Consider the following 13,679-nt stretch of genomic DNA (forward strand, 5'->3'; position numbering starts at 1 on the left):
TACAAAAAACTAGCCGGGCGAGGTGGCAGGCGCCTGTAGTCCCAGCTACTCGGGAGGCTAAGGCAGGAGAATGGCGTGAACCCGGGAGGCGGAGCTTGCTGTGAGCCGAGATTCGGCCACTGCACTCCAGCCTGGGTGACAGAGCGAGACTCCGTCTCAAAAAAAAGAATTAAAAAAAAAAAAAATACAAAATTAGCCAGGCATGGTGGTGCATGCCTGTAATCCCAGCTACTTGGGAGGCTGAAGCAGGAGAATCACTTGAACCCAGGAGGCAGAGGTTGCGGTGAGCCGAGATCACACCATTGCACTCCGGCCTGGGCAACAAGAAACTCTGTCTCAAAAAAAAGAAAAGAAAAGAAAAATTATGGCATTTTGTGTTAGTCAAAATAACGTGATCATCACACTTTTTGTTTATACGTAATACAAATAATCACGTTATAATTTTTGTTGTTAAACACATTGACTAGTTAAACCTAACTATGTAATTGTATGTTGCAGCTTTTTGTAAACTTACTTTGCAATCTTTCTTTCTCTCTCTCTCTCTCTCTCTCTCTTTCTTTCTGGAATCTTGCTCTGTCACTCAGGTTGGAGTGCAATGGCATGATCTCGGCTCACTGTAACCTCTTGTGCCTTAGCCTCCCAAGTGGCTGGGATTACAGGTATGCACCACCATGCCTGGCTAATCTTTGTATTTTTAGTACAGACAGGGTTTCGCCATGTTGGCCAGGTTAGCCTGGAACTCCCAACCTCAGGTGATCCGCCTGCCTTGGCCTCCCAAAGTGCTGGGATTACAGGTGTGAGCCACCATGCCCAGCCTCTTATTATTTTTATATAGAGGAGCACTGACAAAACCGAAGGGCCTGGGGCCCCTCTCAGCCTCTGAGCGGTCCGGGTGAAGCCCCGGCCTCAGTGAGTGCTCTGGCCATGGGTGAGGTGGTCAGGGGCCTGCAGTACCCTTGAGGGGCAGTGGCATCAAGGCCTAAACCTGGCCAGATTCGAGGCTGTCGGTCCAATCACCTTCCTCCACACTGGCTGACTTTCACTCACGCCACTTTCAAGCTTTCTTTGGGGACCCCAGATACTCACTGGTAGCAGTTGTTGTTGAATTTGTTGTAGCTAGCAAAAGCCAGCAGGACCCCAAAGCCCGGACCAAGAGAGAAGAAGATCTGAGCAGCTGCATCTATCCACACCTGGAACACAGCAGGGGTAAGGGCCTGGGGTGAGGGGGAGACACAGGCTGACCCTGGCACCAACAGGGTCGTCTCTCCTGCCTCCATGTGGCTAAGTGCAGAGGCAGAAAACCAGCTTTTAAGGCTCATTCCAGGCATAGCCATAAATCAAGTGCCAACAAATGTGATTTCTCTTCCTATCATCTAGGCATAAACCCATCCAGTGGCCTCAACTGTACTTTACTGCTTGTATTTCTTGGTTAAAGTATCATGGCAGACTTGCACAGTAAAGCCACATTTCAGTTGTCCCTACTGTCCTATGTGGAGGAGGACCAGCTTCATTTAGTAAAATGAGACAGGTACAGATATTTCCCTCATTATCTTACCCCTGTCTCTAGGAGTTTCTGCCAGTTGGGTTTCAAGTAGAAGAGAACACCCCTCCAGGCTCCAGGGAGGGTGGCACCCCTCACCAGCAGGACAGAAAGGATGATATAAGGGAAGGTGGCTGTCACCCACACCACCTGTAAGGAAGAAGGGCGAAAGCATGGGTTATCACCATGCTGTTCCAGGGAGGGGAGGGGAGGGGAGGGGAGGGAAACAGCGGAGGGGAGCAGGGGAGGGGAGGGGAGGGAGGTGGGTGGATGGACGTCAGTGTCTCTTATTCTTTTTTTTTTTTTTTTTGAGACGGAGTCTCGCTCTGTCGCCCAGGCTGGAGTGCAGTGGCCAGATCGTGCGATCTCAGTTCACTGCAACCTCCGCCTCCCAGGTTCAAGTGATTCTCCTGCCTCAGCCTCCCAAGTAGCTGGGATTACAGGCGCCTGCCACCATGCCTGGCTAATTTTTTTTTTTTTTTTTGAGACGGAGTCTCGCTCTGTCGCCCAGGCTGGAGTGCAGTGGCCGGATCTTGGCTCACTGCAAGCTCCGCCTCCCGGGTTTACGCCATTTTCCTGCCTCAGCCTCCCGAGTAGCTGGGACTACAGGCGCCCGCCACCTCGCCCGGCTAGTTTGTTTTTTTTTTTTTTGTATTTTTTAGTAGAGACGGGGTTTCACCGTGTTAGCCAGGATGGTCTCGATCTCCTGACCTCGTGATCCGCCCGTCTCGGCCTCCCAAAGTGCTGGGATTACAGGCTTGAGCCACCACGCCCAGCCGTGTCTTTTATTCTTGAAGACCTTGGGAAAGGAGGGCAAAGTGGTGTGGCAGAAAGATCACAGCCCTTGGAATCACACAGACAGGATCAGATTCAGGTTGGCCAGTAGAACTACCTCTGAGCCCACTACGCATCTGTAAGGTTGAGGGAGTATCTAGCAGGAAACAATAGCACTGGCCAGTGTATAAAAAGCACTGAACATGGTCCACGATGGGTTTCCAGTAAATTATTGCCACAATTATTAATTGTGGTACTACCGGTTGGTTAAAGGAATTTTGAGAAAAAAAAAAAAATCATGTAATGGTTCTTGGCATTGGCCCATTTCTAGAAAATATTGTTTTTTCTTTTCCTTTTTTTTTTTTGTGAGACAGAATCTCGCTCTGTTGCCCAGGAGTGTAATGGCATGATCTTGGCTCACAGAAACCTCCATCTCCCAGGTTCAAGTGATTCTCTTGCCTCAGCCTCCCGAGTAACTGGGATTACAGGTGCCTGCCACCACGCCTAGCTATTTTTTTTTTTCCTTTGGTGGAGATGAGGTTTTGACATGTTGGCCAGGCTGGTCTTGAACTCCTGGCCTCAAATGATCCACCCATCTCAGCTTCCCAAAGTGCTGGGATTAGAGGCGTAAGCCACCATGCCCAACCCACTTCTAGAATTTTCTAACAAATGTGGTGAAAAGAGAGAGGGTGCATCACAGAATGTGTTTGGTGTGGAAGGAAACAGTGCTGTCTGTCCAGGCTACTGGGTTTTGAGTTTGAGAGCCTGTGGGCCCCTGGGCAGGCCGGGTCAGCAGTCAGAGCCCTCCTCACCTTGCCAGAGGTCTTGACGCCTTTCCAGATGCTGAAGTAGATAACAGTGAAGATCAGCATGATGCAAAGGGCCAGCTGCCAGCTGATGCCCCCCAGGTCCTGGAGCCCCTTAGACCGGTGGATCTGCAGGACGTGGCGCCTGGGGTGAAGGAGAAAGAAAGGCCCCTGAGAGGCTCTGGAGAGTGACCTGGGCACATATCTGTGCTGCTCCTTTGAGGGTGCCCAGGACAAATGGACACTGTGCTGCTAGGACCAAGTGGTCACTGAGGCCCAGGAAGAGCTGGGATTGGCCCTGCCTGTCCTGAAGGACCACAAAGCCCATTTGGCTAACACCCCGGGAAGAGTGTTCAACCTAAAGGCAGACTTCCTGGATTCTCCTTTGCTGGCTGGGACCTGAACTCCTTTGCCAATGTGACTGGCTTTTGGGAACATGAGGGATGTGTAAGTGTGGGGAGTCGGCTCTCTTCCCTACCCCAAAGTAGCTCTCTCTTTGGGCTGCCGTTGCCTGAAATTCCAGCATTAAAGAATACTACCTTCCCCCAAGCTTCTTCTTCCAAAGGGTAGATGCCACTTACGAAGTTAACACATTAAACCATTTGAATAGTTTTGAGCTTTCAAAGTACTAGGATGCTTTGCCTCCATGACATTCGGCTGAGAGGAGGACCCAGAAGAAGGGGAGTAATTTTGGAATGTGAAGGGAGGGACGGGCTTGGGCGCGTTGGAGCAACCTGGCTTGGCACATGAGAAAGTGCAGGGAGGCACAGCAGCGCCAGGCCGTGGAGCACTTGAGGTAGAGTTTCCCAGCTCAGAATTCTGCTACTCCCACCCCTGATAGCTTCATCTCTCAGAAATCTGCCAGGAGAGAGGTGGGGAGCCCTTGGCCCTGGCCTTCCTAAGAAGACAAATCCCAGGGGTGTGGCCTGCCCCTATCAGGCCCACCCCTCACTTACATGCACTTACGTGTAAAATTCTTCAGCTGGGGAGGTGGAATGGAGGGTCCAGGTGATGTTGTCCTCAGAGAAGTAATTGGTGCAGTTGCCAGTGTTCCAGGAGTTCTTGCAGCTGGTCCAGGGCAGCTGGTCCGTGAAGGAGGAGATGAGGTAGTATAGCGCCCAGGCCATGATGGTGTTGTAGTAGGAGGCAATGTAAAAGGCAATGATGCAGATGGCATAACCAATCCCTGGGCAGTGGGTGAGACGGGGAGACAGAGGCCGAGTTTAAGGGTGGCCCAATGACAAAAGGCTGAAACGCGGCATCGGAAAGCCCCGCAGCCCAGCAGAGGGGTACAGGTGGGTGCCGCCCTCCGTTCCATTTCAAGGACTCCAGGCCACCACGGGAAAAGTGGCCCTGCCGTGAGTCACTCGTATGTATTTGCAAGGTAACATGTTTTAGAAAATGTGTACATGTCTTGCTAATGCTTTAAAATGTTTACATTCGTTTACTTCTCATTGCCATTTATTCTGTCTCTCTTTAACCATTTCACACCACTTACACAGTCAAAGCCTTAATTACTCAAGCCATCTCCTAAGGCCTGACTGATTCCAGGAGAAGGTCCCCAGCTCCCACCCACTGATGGAAATCCCTTCCTGAGAGGCTCCACTAACCCACCCCACCAAGCCCTTCAGTTACCTTTGAAAATCGGGCAGATTTTCCTCCATATTGAAATGCATCCATTTCGGTGGTACTGTCCCAGCGCGAGCTCCATGTAAAAGAGCGGGATTCCCCCAAAAATGGCCATGATGGTGTAGGGGAGTAGGAATGCCCCTGAGGCAGATGAAAGACAACTTCACTTCCTGCCCACATCTGTCCCAGGATAGCCCAACCAATCTGTGACTCTGAGAATCACAGTCGCCAGATGATGTGAGTGTCACGGAGCCACCCTGGGCTGAGTGGCCTCACGGTATGCTCCTCTGGTCTTACTGCATTGCCAGAAGCAGTCGTAGGGGGAGCGCCATGACTAAAATGAGGTTTCAGAGGAGGCCAAGAGACCAATTGGGAAGAAAGCCGGGTTTGGGAGTCAACAGAACGGGCAGGACCACGTCCCCTTCTGACTGCCTGGAGAACCCTGGGCCACTTCCCCTCTCTGAGCCCCAGTTTCCTCCCTATAAAAGAACATAGTTGAGGAGAGCTGAGTTTCCCAAATGTAGCCACGTATCATAGTCACCTAGATTCCTGGGTCTACCCCAGACCTCCTGAAGCAGAATCTCCACGCATGGGTACAACACAGAACTTGTGTTCAAGTTCCCTAAGGTAATTCTGATGCAACCAGTACCTGGGATCCTTGGAACAGATCACCTGTGACAATCTGTAGCAACAGCTGCAACACCTGTGAGTCACCGAATCAGTATCTTTGTTCATCAGTATTGTCTATGGCTCCAGACACACGGTTATTGATATTTGGCTACACTTCCATAATTCCACTGAGCCGGAACGCTCCCTGACAAGCGCCGTTTGCAGGAGGGGCTGGACAGGGTAGTTTTCACAGAACAGGAAAGCACAGAGCTGCTACCTAACTGGAGATGCTGGTGTCTCCTGGATCTTGTGGCTGAGGCTGAATTTAAAAATATCAAGTTGGGGAATGTTCACTTGCAGCCTGAGTTTTTAGCCTAAAGTGGGGGTCAGCTGTGATTTTTCCCTGATAATTTTACTTGCTGTAAAATGCTCTGAACCCAGAAACCTGAGGCCCATGCAAGTCATAAAGGTCCACGTAATTTACAGTCACACTGGGTAAGGCTGGCTCGAGAATAAAACCATGTGTTCTCGTGACGGCCTTCCTCCAAAGAGCCTGCTTGATCAGCTTTACGCTGGGGAATGAGTGTAAGGGAAACGTCACCAGTGACCCAGCCCCTTACATAATGCTCAGGCTAAAGGTGAGTCCTCTGGAGCAGGAGATAAGGTGATTATGACTTTTGCTCCTCCTAGGCAGGAAGCTCTGAACTTCCCAGGGGCCCCCTGGAACTACCTTTGTAGCTGCATGGACAGAAATCCTTAAAAGAGTCAGTAAATCCAGGCCATTCTGTGTTAGGTCACAGGAGAAGTGAGAGTGACACAAATGGATGATTCCCAAACCTCTTTTTAACTGCCCTCCCAAATCTGTTGTCAGAGCTTCCATCAAAATCAAGCTTGATTCATTTGACACCCACTTCTTGTTATTTTCCTGTGCTGATAACAAGTCCAGAGGCTCCAAACCCACTCACTTTCCCCCACTGCTCCGCTCTCCCCCAGGTTCCCATCTTCAGGCCTACAGTCAGCTACTATTTTTGATAATCTATAAGTTACCTACTTGATAGGCTTTAGGGGTACAAGGAACAAGATAGGGCCTCTGGCCTCAAAAATCTAACATCCCAGGAGGAGATAGGAGGGCCAGTCATTCGTATTTTGAGGTTGGCATTAATGTCATGCTGTGAATCTAATCCAGCTTAAATTCTGCCCAGACTGGTAATTAAGACTCTGGACCTACGTTGATGCCCTTCTCTGACCTCACACAGGTCCAAAGGATCAGAAGCATCTGGGACGCTGAAGCAACCTCCAAATTTTCCCTTACGCAGGCCTACCCTTCTGGACTCTTCCCAGCAGAACTTGCCAGCAGGAATGAAGGGACTCAGCACAGGGCTGATGGCCATTCCCTCACTGCTAGCTGAGGGAGGACAGAGCCTAGAAAATGCAGGATGAGAAGGCGGCCCTTCAGTAAATGGAGTGCTAATGATGCTGGAGATCTGTGAGGTCAGGCTTGCGAGGGCTTCACCCAGCTTCAACCCGGAGAGCCTCAGACACACCCCCTTCAGCTTTTGGCTTGCTGGAGATTTGACTTTTCTTTTCTTTTCTTTTTTTTTGAGACAGAGTCTAGCTCTGTCACCCAGGCTGGAGTGCAGTGGCATCATCTTGGCTCACTGCAACCTCCACCTCCCAGGTTCACGTGATTCTCCTGCCTCAGCCTCCCAAGTAGCTGGGACTACAGGGGCCCACCACCATACCCAGCTAATTTTTATACTTTTAGTGAAGATGGGGTTTTGCCATGTTGGCAAGGCTGGTCTTGAACTCCTGACCTCAGGTGATCCACCTGCCTGAGCCTCCCAAAGTTCTGGGATTACAGGCATGAGACACCATGCCTGGCGAGATTTGACTTTTCGACCAGCTCGAAGTCTAAGCCATCATGTTCCCAGACTTACACCAGTGAAGACTGAAAAGATGTGATCTGTGTTCTGGCCTCTCAAGAGGACCTACAGCCCACCCCAGGTTGCAGCCCACCCGGGTCACAGCCCACCTGGGTCTCAGCCCACCTCGGCTCACAGCCCACCCCAGGTCACAGCCTCTCCTCGCAGCCTGTGATACTGACCTCCTCCATTCTGGTAACATATGTAGGGGAAGCGCCAGACATTGCCCAGGTCCACAGCATAGCCAATGACTGAGAGGAGGAAATCCACCTTCTTGCCCCAGGTCTCCCGTTCCCCTTGATGAAGCTCAGCCACTAGGGTGGTGGTGGCCGCCGGGATAGAGTGCCGTGTATCGTCTCCCGCACCAGGACTTGGAACTGCTGAGTATCCATTGGATATTTGCCCGGACTCCACTTTGTCCCCTGGGGTGGGAACAACCTTCTGTAGAACTCCATTTTCCTGACAGTCTTCTCCATCCTTACACGCTGAGAGCTGCTTCTGAGAATTTAAGGGCGTGGTCTCCATCCTGCTGGTTAGTAAATGGCACTGATGTCCATCTGCCAAGGATCCCAACTGAACTCTGGGTGCTTGGATTTGTGGATCACCTCCGAGCTTTCTATCGTCGGGATTGACACGTCAGGATTGACTCTGTTGGAAAGAAACACAGAGGAAGGAGAATAAAGTTAGACATTTTACTCGTCTTTGGTATTAACTCATCATACATCTTAAACTACGTTAGCTAACACGATTACAAATGCATCTGTTAAATGTGAGACATCCTATTTGCTACATGGCAGTCCATAAAATCAACTAAATTACTCAACCTATACAGGGCATCAAATTACAATCAAGTAATTTCAAAAGGAAACAACAAAACCAACAAAAATAGATAGCAAATCACCAAGTTTTACACAGGCTGGACTGGAGAGTAAAGCACTCGCTTCCCTTTGAGCTACTGGAATCTCACCTTATGGTTTGCCAGCAGCTCAGAAGAACGTGAGGGAAGCTCCGAAGTGTCACAGAGCACCCCCTTTGTCTTGGATGCCATGTTGGGGAAACAATGACAAGCAAAGGCGTTTCTGCCTTTCAGTAGGCAGGACAGTCCTCGCCAGCATTTAAGCTGCACACCCAGAGTTACATTTTGTATCAACTACAGACACGATTTTAAAAGGATAAAAGCAAAGGACAGAGGTGAAAAGGCCTCCCTTTGTGAGGCACCCCAGCTCCTTAGCTATGGACTCTGTCACTTGTCTTTTAACCCCTAGGAAGGTTGGGGCAGCTTTGAGCTGCCTCCAGCTGTGTCCAGTCTATCTGCACATGGCCTTTCTGCGTTCCCATTATGCATTTGCAAGCCCGACTGGTCCTTAAACGGCACTGCTGCTCACCATTTACTCTTCTTGCCACTTGCCAGCAACTCCTGTGGCTAAGCCCCTTGTTATTCTGCAATAGCGGGCAAGCAAGGTCGCCTTGCCTCCAGGAGACCCAGGGAGAAGAGCGTGCAGGTTACCGACGCTGGAGTGGCTGGTGTCGCCGTCCCCCTGCGCCTCCATCGGGAGGGCCCAGCTGGGGCTGCTGTGCCTTCACTTCACCCCCGTGGCCTGGGCGCAGGGAAGTCAGCTCAGCTCTGAATTGAGGTCTGAGTCGTCAAACATGGGGTAGAAATTTGAGCCCTTTTGGACTTTAAACCTATGGCCTGTTATAAAGTTGTAAGCAGCAGTTGTAAGACCGTTCAACTGCTCACTCTGTTTCTTCTGGGCCTGAGCTTTTCACACTCTTGAAACAGTTTGGGAGTTGAAATATGTTTCTGCCTAGCTGAGATGACACTGGACACTTCTAGGGATCATCTATTTATAAATATATAAATAGATGGACTATTTATATATTTAAATCTATAAATAGGGATGGACTATTTATAACTGCAATGATCTGAGGCTAATCCTCCAGATCCAACAGTTAGGAGGATGGCTAGGGACTGGCTAATAGAAACGGCACATGGTGTCTCCTGCCTACTTGGGGTTTTCGGTGACTGCAACTTAACTATCTACACATGTGAAGACAAACACATAGTAAGTGAAAAATCAGGACACAAAATAGTAGCTTCACATGGATGACTATGGTTATAAATATGAGCAAAGATTAGACAAGAACACCAGGGAATGTCAGTCACTAGGGTTGTGCGTCTGCTGCGTTTTCTCTGCAAAGTGGAAAATAAAAATTTTAAAGGGATTGATGGTTGCCAAAAATATCTACAGCAACAAGGGATAAATCAGCTCCATGTAGCCAGGGTGTGTGTGTGTGTAAGGGTGGGGGTAGATGTCTTGGGCTGTACCCCACTGTTTGGGCCCTCCGCCACCCACCCCAGGCTCAAAGATGTAAACACTACTCAGAAGGATATGAGTTTCTGACAAGAGCAATCTCCATAACCTCATTCCGCTCACCATCTATGCTACTGTCTGGCCTTGGCCTCCCCCTGCCTCCCCCTTCCTTGGGCCCTCAACTAGGCTTGATAGGCTTTTAAAATAACCACACATGCCCTCACCCGCCACAGGTAACCATTTTACCAGGCCGACGGATATTATTATTTTATTACATGATGAGATGTCAACGTATTTAAATATTCAGCTAAATTAAACCTGAACTTGGTGGTCAATGGTTGTGTTGTTTAAGAAGGCCTCTGTACTTCCCTCTGGCCTATATCAATTACATGTTTTGTACATTTAACAACTGACGAACTTGAAGGCCAAATGGCAGGGAGGAAGAGCTTTTCCCTGTGCGGCCGGAGGGCACCAAGCTGACAGAGCTGCCCCACCCCTTGCTCTTCCTCCCGCTGGCCTTCCGCAATTTTTTTTTTTTTTTTTTGAGACAGAGTCTTGCTGTGTCGCCCACGCTGGTGTTCAGTGGCACAATTTTGGCTCACTGCAACTTCTGCCCCCCGGGTTCAAGCGATTCCCGTGCCCCAGCCTCCGAGTAGCTGAGACTACAGGTGCGTTCCACCATGCCTGGCTCATTTTTATATTTTTAGTAGAGACGGGGTTTCACTCTGTTGGCCAGGACGGTCTCGAACTCCTGACCTCACATGATCCACCCGCCTCGGCCTCCCAAAGAGCTGGGATTACAGGTGTGAGCCACCACACCCAGCCTGGCCCCACAGTTTTCTGCAAGAACCTCTTCTATTTTCAGTACTGCCACTTTCCTCTCACTTGAACAGAAGCTCCAATTGCATCACCCAATCTTTCCCTGGCCTCTCTACCCAGGCCCAGAGGGTCTACGGAAGGGAAACTAGGTCCAGCTCAGAAGCAATACTTTGGGGAGAGGAAATAAACATTTAGCCACAGCAGTGAGCAGTTACGCTTCTGCCTCAGGGGCCAAATGATTTGTTCTGGACTTCGTTTACCTTCTCCCTTGAGGCATCCTGCAGAGAGGGTAGAAAATGGGTTCAGGTAGGTAGACTTTGGGGGACAACGTGTGTTCTCGGGAGTCCTCGGGGCTTCAGCCCCGAAGGCATCCAGTCCTGAATTCCTGGCGACTATGACGAGCAGCTCCTGGAAGAGTGATACACTGTTTCTGTGTGTTCTGAGCCATTACAGAGGTCTTGTTTCCTGAAATATCCCCTAGTTCTTTTTAATTTTTTTAATGAAAAAATTTTATATCAATAGGCTGAAGTGGCCTCAGTGCAAGAAAACCCAGAGCATCCCTCAGACAACTCATGCCCGGGCAGCCTCTCCCCAGAGGCTGTCTCTCTCTATCCAGTGGTGCTTTCTGGGGTTCTCCTACTGAGCCCCCACCCCTCATCACAGAATCTGGGATGCAAACAGAAAGTTACAGCCACTCAAAGGAGACACACATCTCCTTTTCTTAACTCACTCCTCTGCCTCTGCCAGGTAGAGGAAAACTCCTCTCGGTGACTAATCGGGTCGGCCAGGAGCAGATGCCGTGTGCCTGGGGCCCTTGCTGCCTGCAAGCTCCTGCCTGTGGAGCCCCAGACTCTCTTCTCATTTTTTTTCTGATTCTGCAGAGCCCTGGCTGGCTTTTTCTATCAAGACTTGCACATAACAATGGCTGAAAACAAACTGGCCCAGCAATAGAGAAGTGTGAGTTGTTAAGAAGGTTGGTTTCTGAGAATGCCCTCTTCTAAGCTTTCTTTTTTTAAAAGGTATTTTTATCCTGCTGGGTGGAAAGATTGCAAACGAAGTCAATGTTACAGCTGTGACCTTCTCCAGGCAGCCTCTGAGTTTCTCCATGGCCAGAAAAAGCCCCCGAAGGAAGCCTTCCTTTGCATCTTGGATGTGTGCTGTTGTTCCAGGTTGCGCTGGTGACAGGCTGAGGGTGGTGCCACGGACCCCATCTCTGCAGTGGGATGACAGCTGGCAGGCAGGAGCCTCGCCCCCCAGGTCTCTGTACATGAGGGGTGCAGTTGACCAGCCAATGGGCGTGGTTGACTTTCTCTTCACTCTCCTGAAGTTAATGCACTCCATTTCCCCAATCCCTGACTCCAAGTAAAAAAGGAGTGTTTCTATTTAAACTTCTCCTGATCAAATCTCCATTCCTCTTTCCACACACTCTGTCTCTATAGCCAGGAGCAACCGGTACCTGAACAAGCATGCAATCATCATGACTGGTCATAAACACCCAGCCCTCTGGAAATGCCTGTGACATTCCATCTACTTGAAGTCCATCAGTGCCTCCTAAGCAGAAAGACACTACAGAAATGTTGAACTTTGACTTCATGCGTCAAAATCAAAGTGAGTTCATTTTTCAGGAAACTCAACTTTCTTTTTCAAAACAAACAAAAACAAATGAACTGTGGGTTTAACGCTGATGAGATAGGATTAGTTACAGGTCACAGAGGCAACTGGTAGGTAGTATTCTCTATTCAGAGGGAGGCCGAAGTTCCCAGGGCATCTCCCATGGGTGGTGGGAATTACAGAATGCTGGTGCCGCCCGGAGCAGTAAACATGGAATCTGACCCTCTCCGCGGAGAAGTACTCCTTCAGCAAAGATGTGCGCAGGCCCACATGTGCTAGGCTCCTCAGGAACGAGGCAGGCAGGCCGGGCCGGGTGACTCACCACTGCAATCCCAGCACTTTGGGAGGCCAAGGCAGGCGGATCACCTGAGGTCAGGAGTTTGAGACCAGCCTAGCCAGCATGGTGAAATCCTGTCTCTACTAAAAATACAAAAAGTAGCTGGGTATGGTGGCGGGCACCTGTAATCTCAGCTACTTGTGAGGCTGAGGCAGGAGAATTGCTTGAACCCAGGAGGCGGAGGTTGCAGTGAGCCAAGATCCAGCCACTACACTCCAGCCTGGGTGACAAGAGTGAAACTCTGTTTCAAATAAATAAATAAATAAATACATACATACATACATACAAAAATTAGCCAGGCGTGATGGCGCATGTCTGTAATCTCAGCTACTCAGAAGGCTGATGCATGAGAATCGCCTGAACCTGGGAGGCAGAGGTTACAGTGAACTGAACTGCGCTCCAGCCTGGGCGACAGAGTGAGACTCTGTCTCAAAAAAAAAAAAAAAAAAAAAGAAAGAAAGAAAAAAGAAACAACAGGCGCAGTCCTGCCTGCATGGTGTCCACAGGCCAAGCCCAAAATCTGAAAAGGAAGACCCATTGCTAGGAAAAACACGATGCTTCTGGAGAGAGGCTTGGTGCTGCCGCACATCCCGTGGTGAACGGTGGCTGCCGCTGGCTTGCCACGGCATGTTTAGATAACTCACATGTTTTGCACCACAGTTGCCCCACGCTTTAAGTATTCTTTTGCTGCTATTGCACAGTTTCTGTCACAGGACCTCGGCTTTCGGCTGATCCTTCCTTGCAGGCTCCGCAGTGTAAAATGGAGGCTCACGTTTGCGTCTGCGGAAGGCACCTCTGTGTTCCAGAAGTGTGCAGGGTCACAGGGGCACAGGTTGGAAGCCATAGGGACTCCTGGCTTGCCTTTCCAATGAATTGAAGAGACTTCATGATAGAAATGAAGAGAATAGAGAAAATCTGCTTGTTTTTTTGGGCAAAAAGGGTAGAAATGAACTCCACTATCACAGCCATCTTCTTATCCAAAGGATTCCTTATATGACAGAGTCAAACAGCTTCGTGGTTTTTCTGTTTGTTTGTTGTTTGTTTGTTGTTTGTTTGTTGTTGTTGTTGTTGTTAAGAGACAGGGTCTTGCTCTGTCATCCATGCTGGAGTGCAGGGGCACGATCACGGCTCTCTGCAGCCTCAACCTCCCGGGCTCTAGGAATCCTCCCACCTCAGGCTCCCGAGTAGCTGAGATTACAGGTGTGTGCCACCATACCCAGCTAATTTTTTGTACTTTTTTCAAAGACGGGGTTTCATCATGTTGCCCAGGTTGGTCTTGAACTCCTGGCCTATGAGCGATCCTCCTGCCTTGGCCTC

General features: G+C 49.8%; 1 protein-coding gene across 1 annotated transcript in view; it reads right to left on the reverse strand.

Annotated features, from left to right (window-relative positions):
* SLC6A4 (solute carrier family 6 (neurotransmitter transporter), member 4) overlaps positions 1-8,763 on the reverse strand; it is a 26,308-nt gene extending 17,545 nt beyond the window's left edge. Inside the window, exons 1-7 of the mRNA XM_011990380.1 lie at positions 8,666-8,763; positions 7,463-7,928; positions 4,756-4,890; positions 4,087-4,306; positions 3,127-3,265; positions 1,556-1,690; positions 1,087-1,190 (exon numbers count right to left, since the gene is read on the reverse strand). Coding sequence (XP_011845770.1) covers positions 1,087-1,190; positions 1,556-1,690; positions 3,127-3,265; positions 4,087-4,306; positions 4,756-4,890; positions 7,463-7,805 — 1,076 coding nt within the window. The 5' untranslated portion in view covers positions 7,806-7,928; positions 8,666-8,763. The remainder of the gene's footprint in view (positions 1-1,086; positions 1,191-1,555; positions 1,691-3,126; positions 3,266-4,086; positions 4,307-4,755; positions 4,891-7,462; positions 7,929-8,665) is intronic.
* Between the last annotated feature and the right edge of the window lie 4,916 nt (positions 8,764-13,679).

Source organism: Mandrillus leucophaeus, unplaced genomic scaffold (assembly GCF_000951045.1).
Source record: "Mandrillus leucophaeus isolate KB7577 unplaced genomic scaffold, Mleu.le_1.0 Scaffold379, whole genome shotgun sequence".
In the NCBI taxonomy this organism is placed as follows: Eukaryota; Metazoa; Chordata; class Mammalia; order Primates; family Cercopithecidae; genus Mandrillus; species Mandrillus leucophaeus.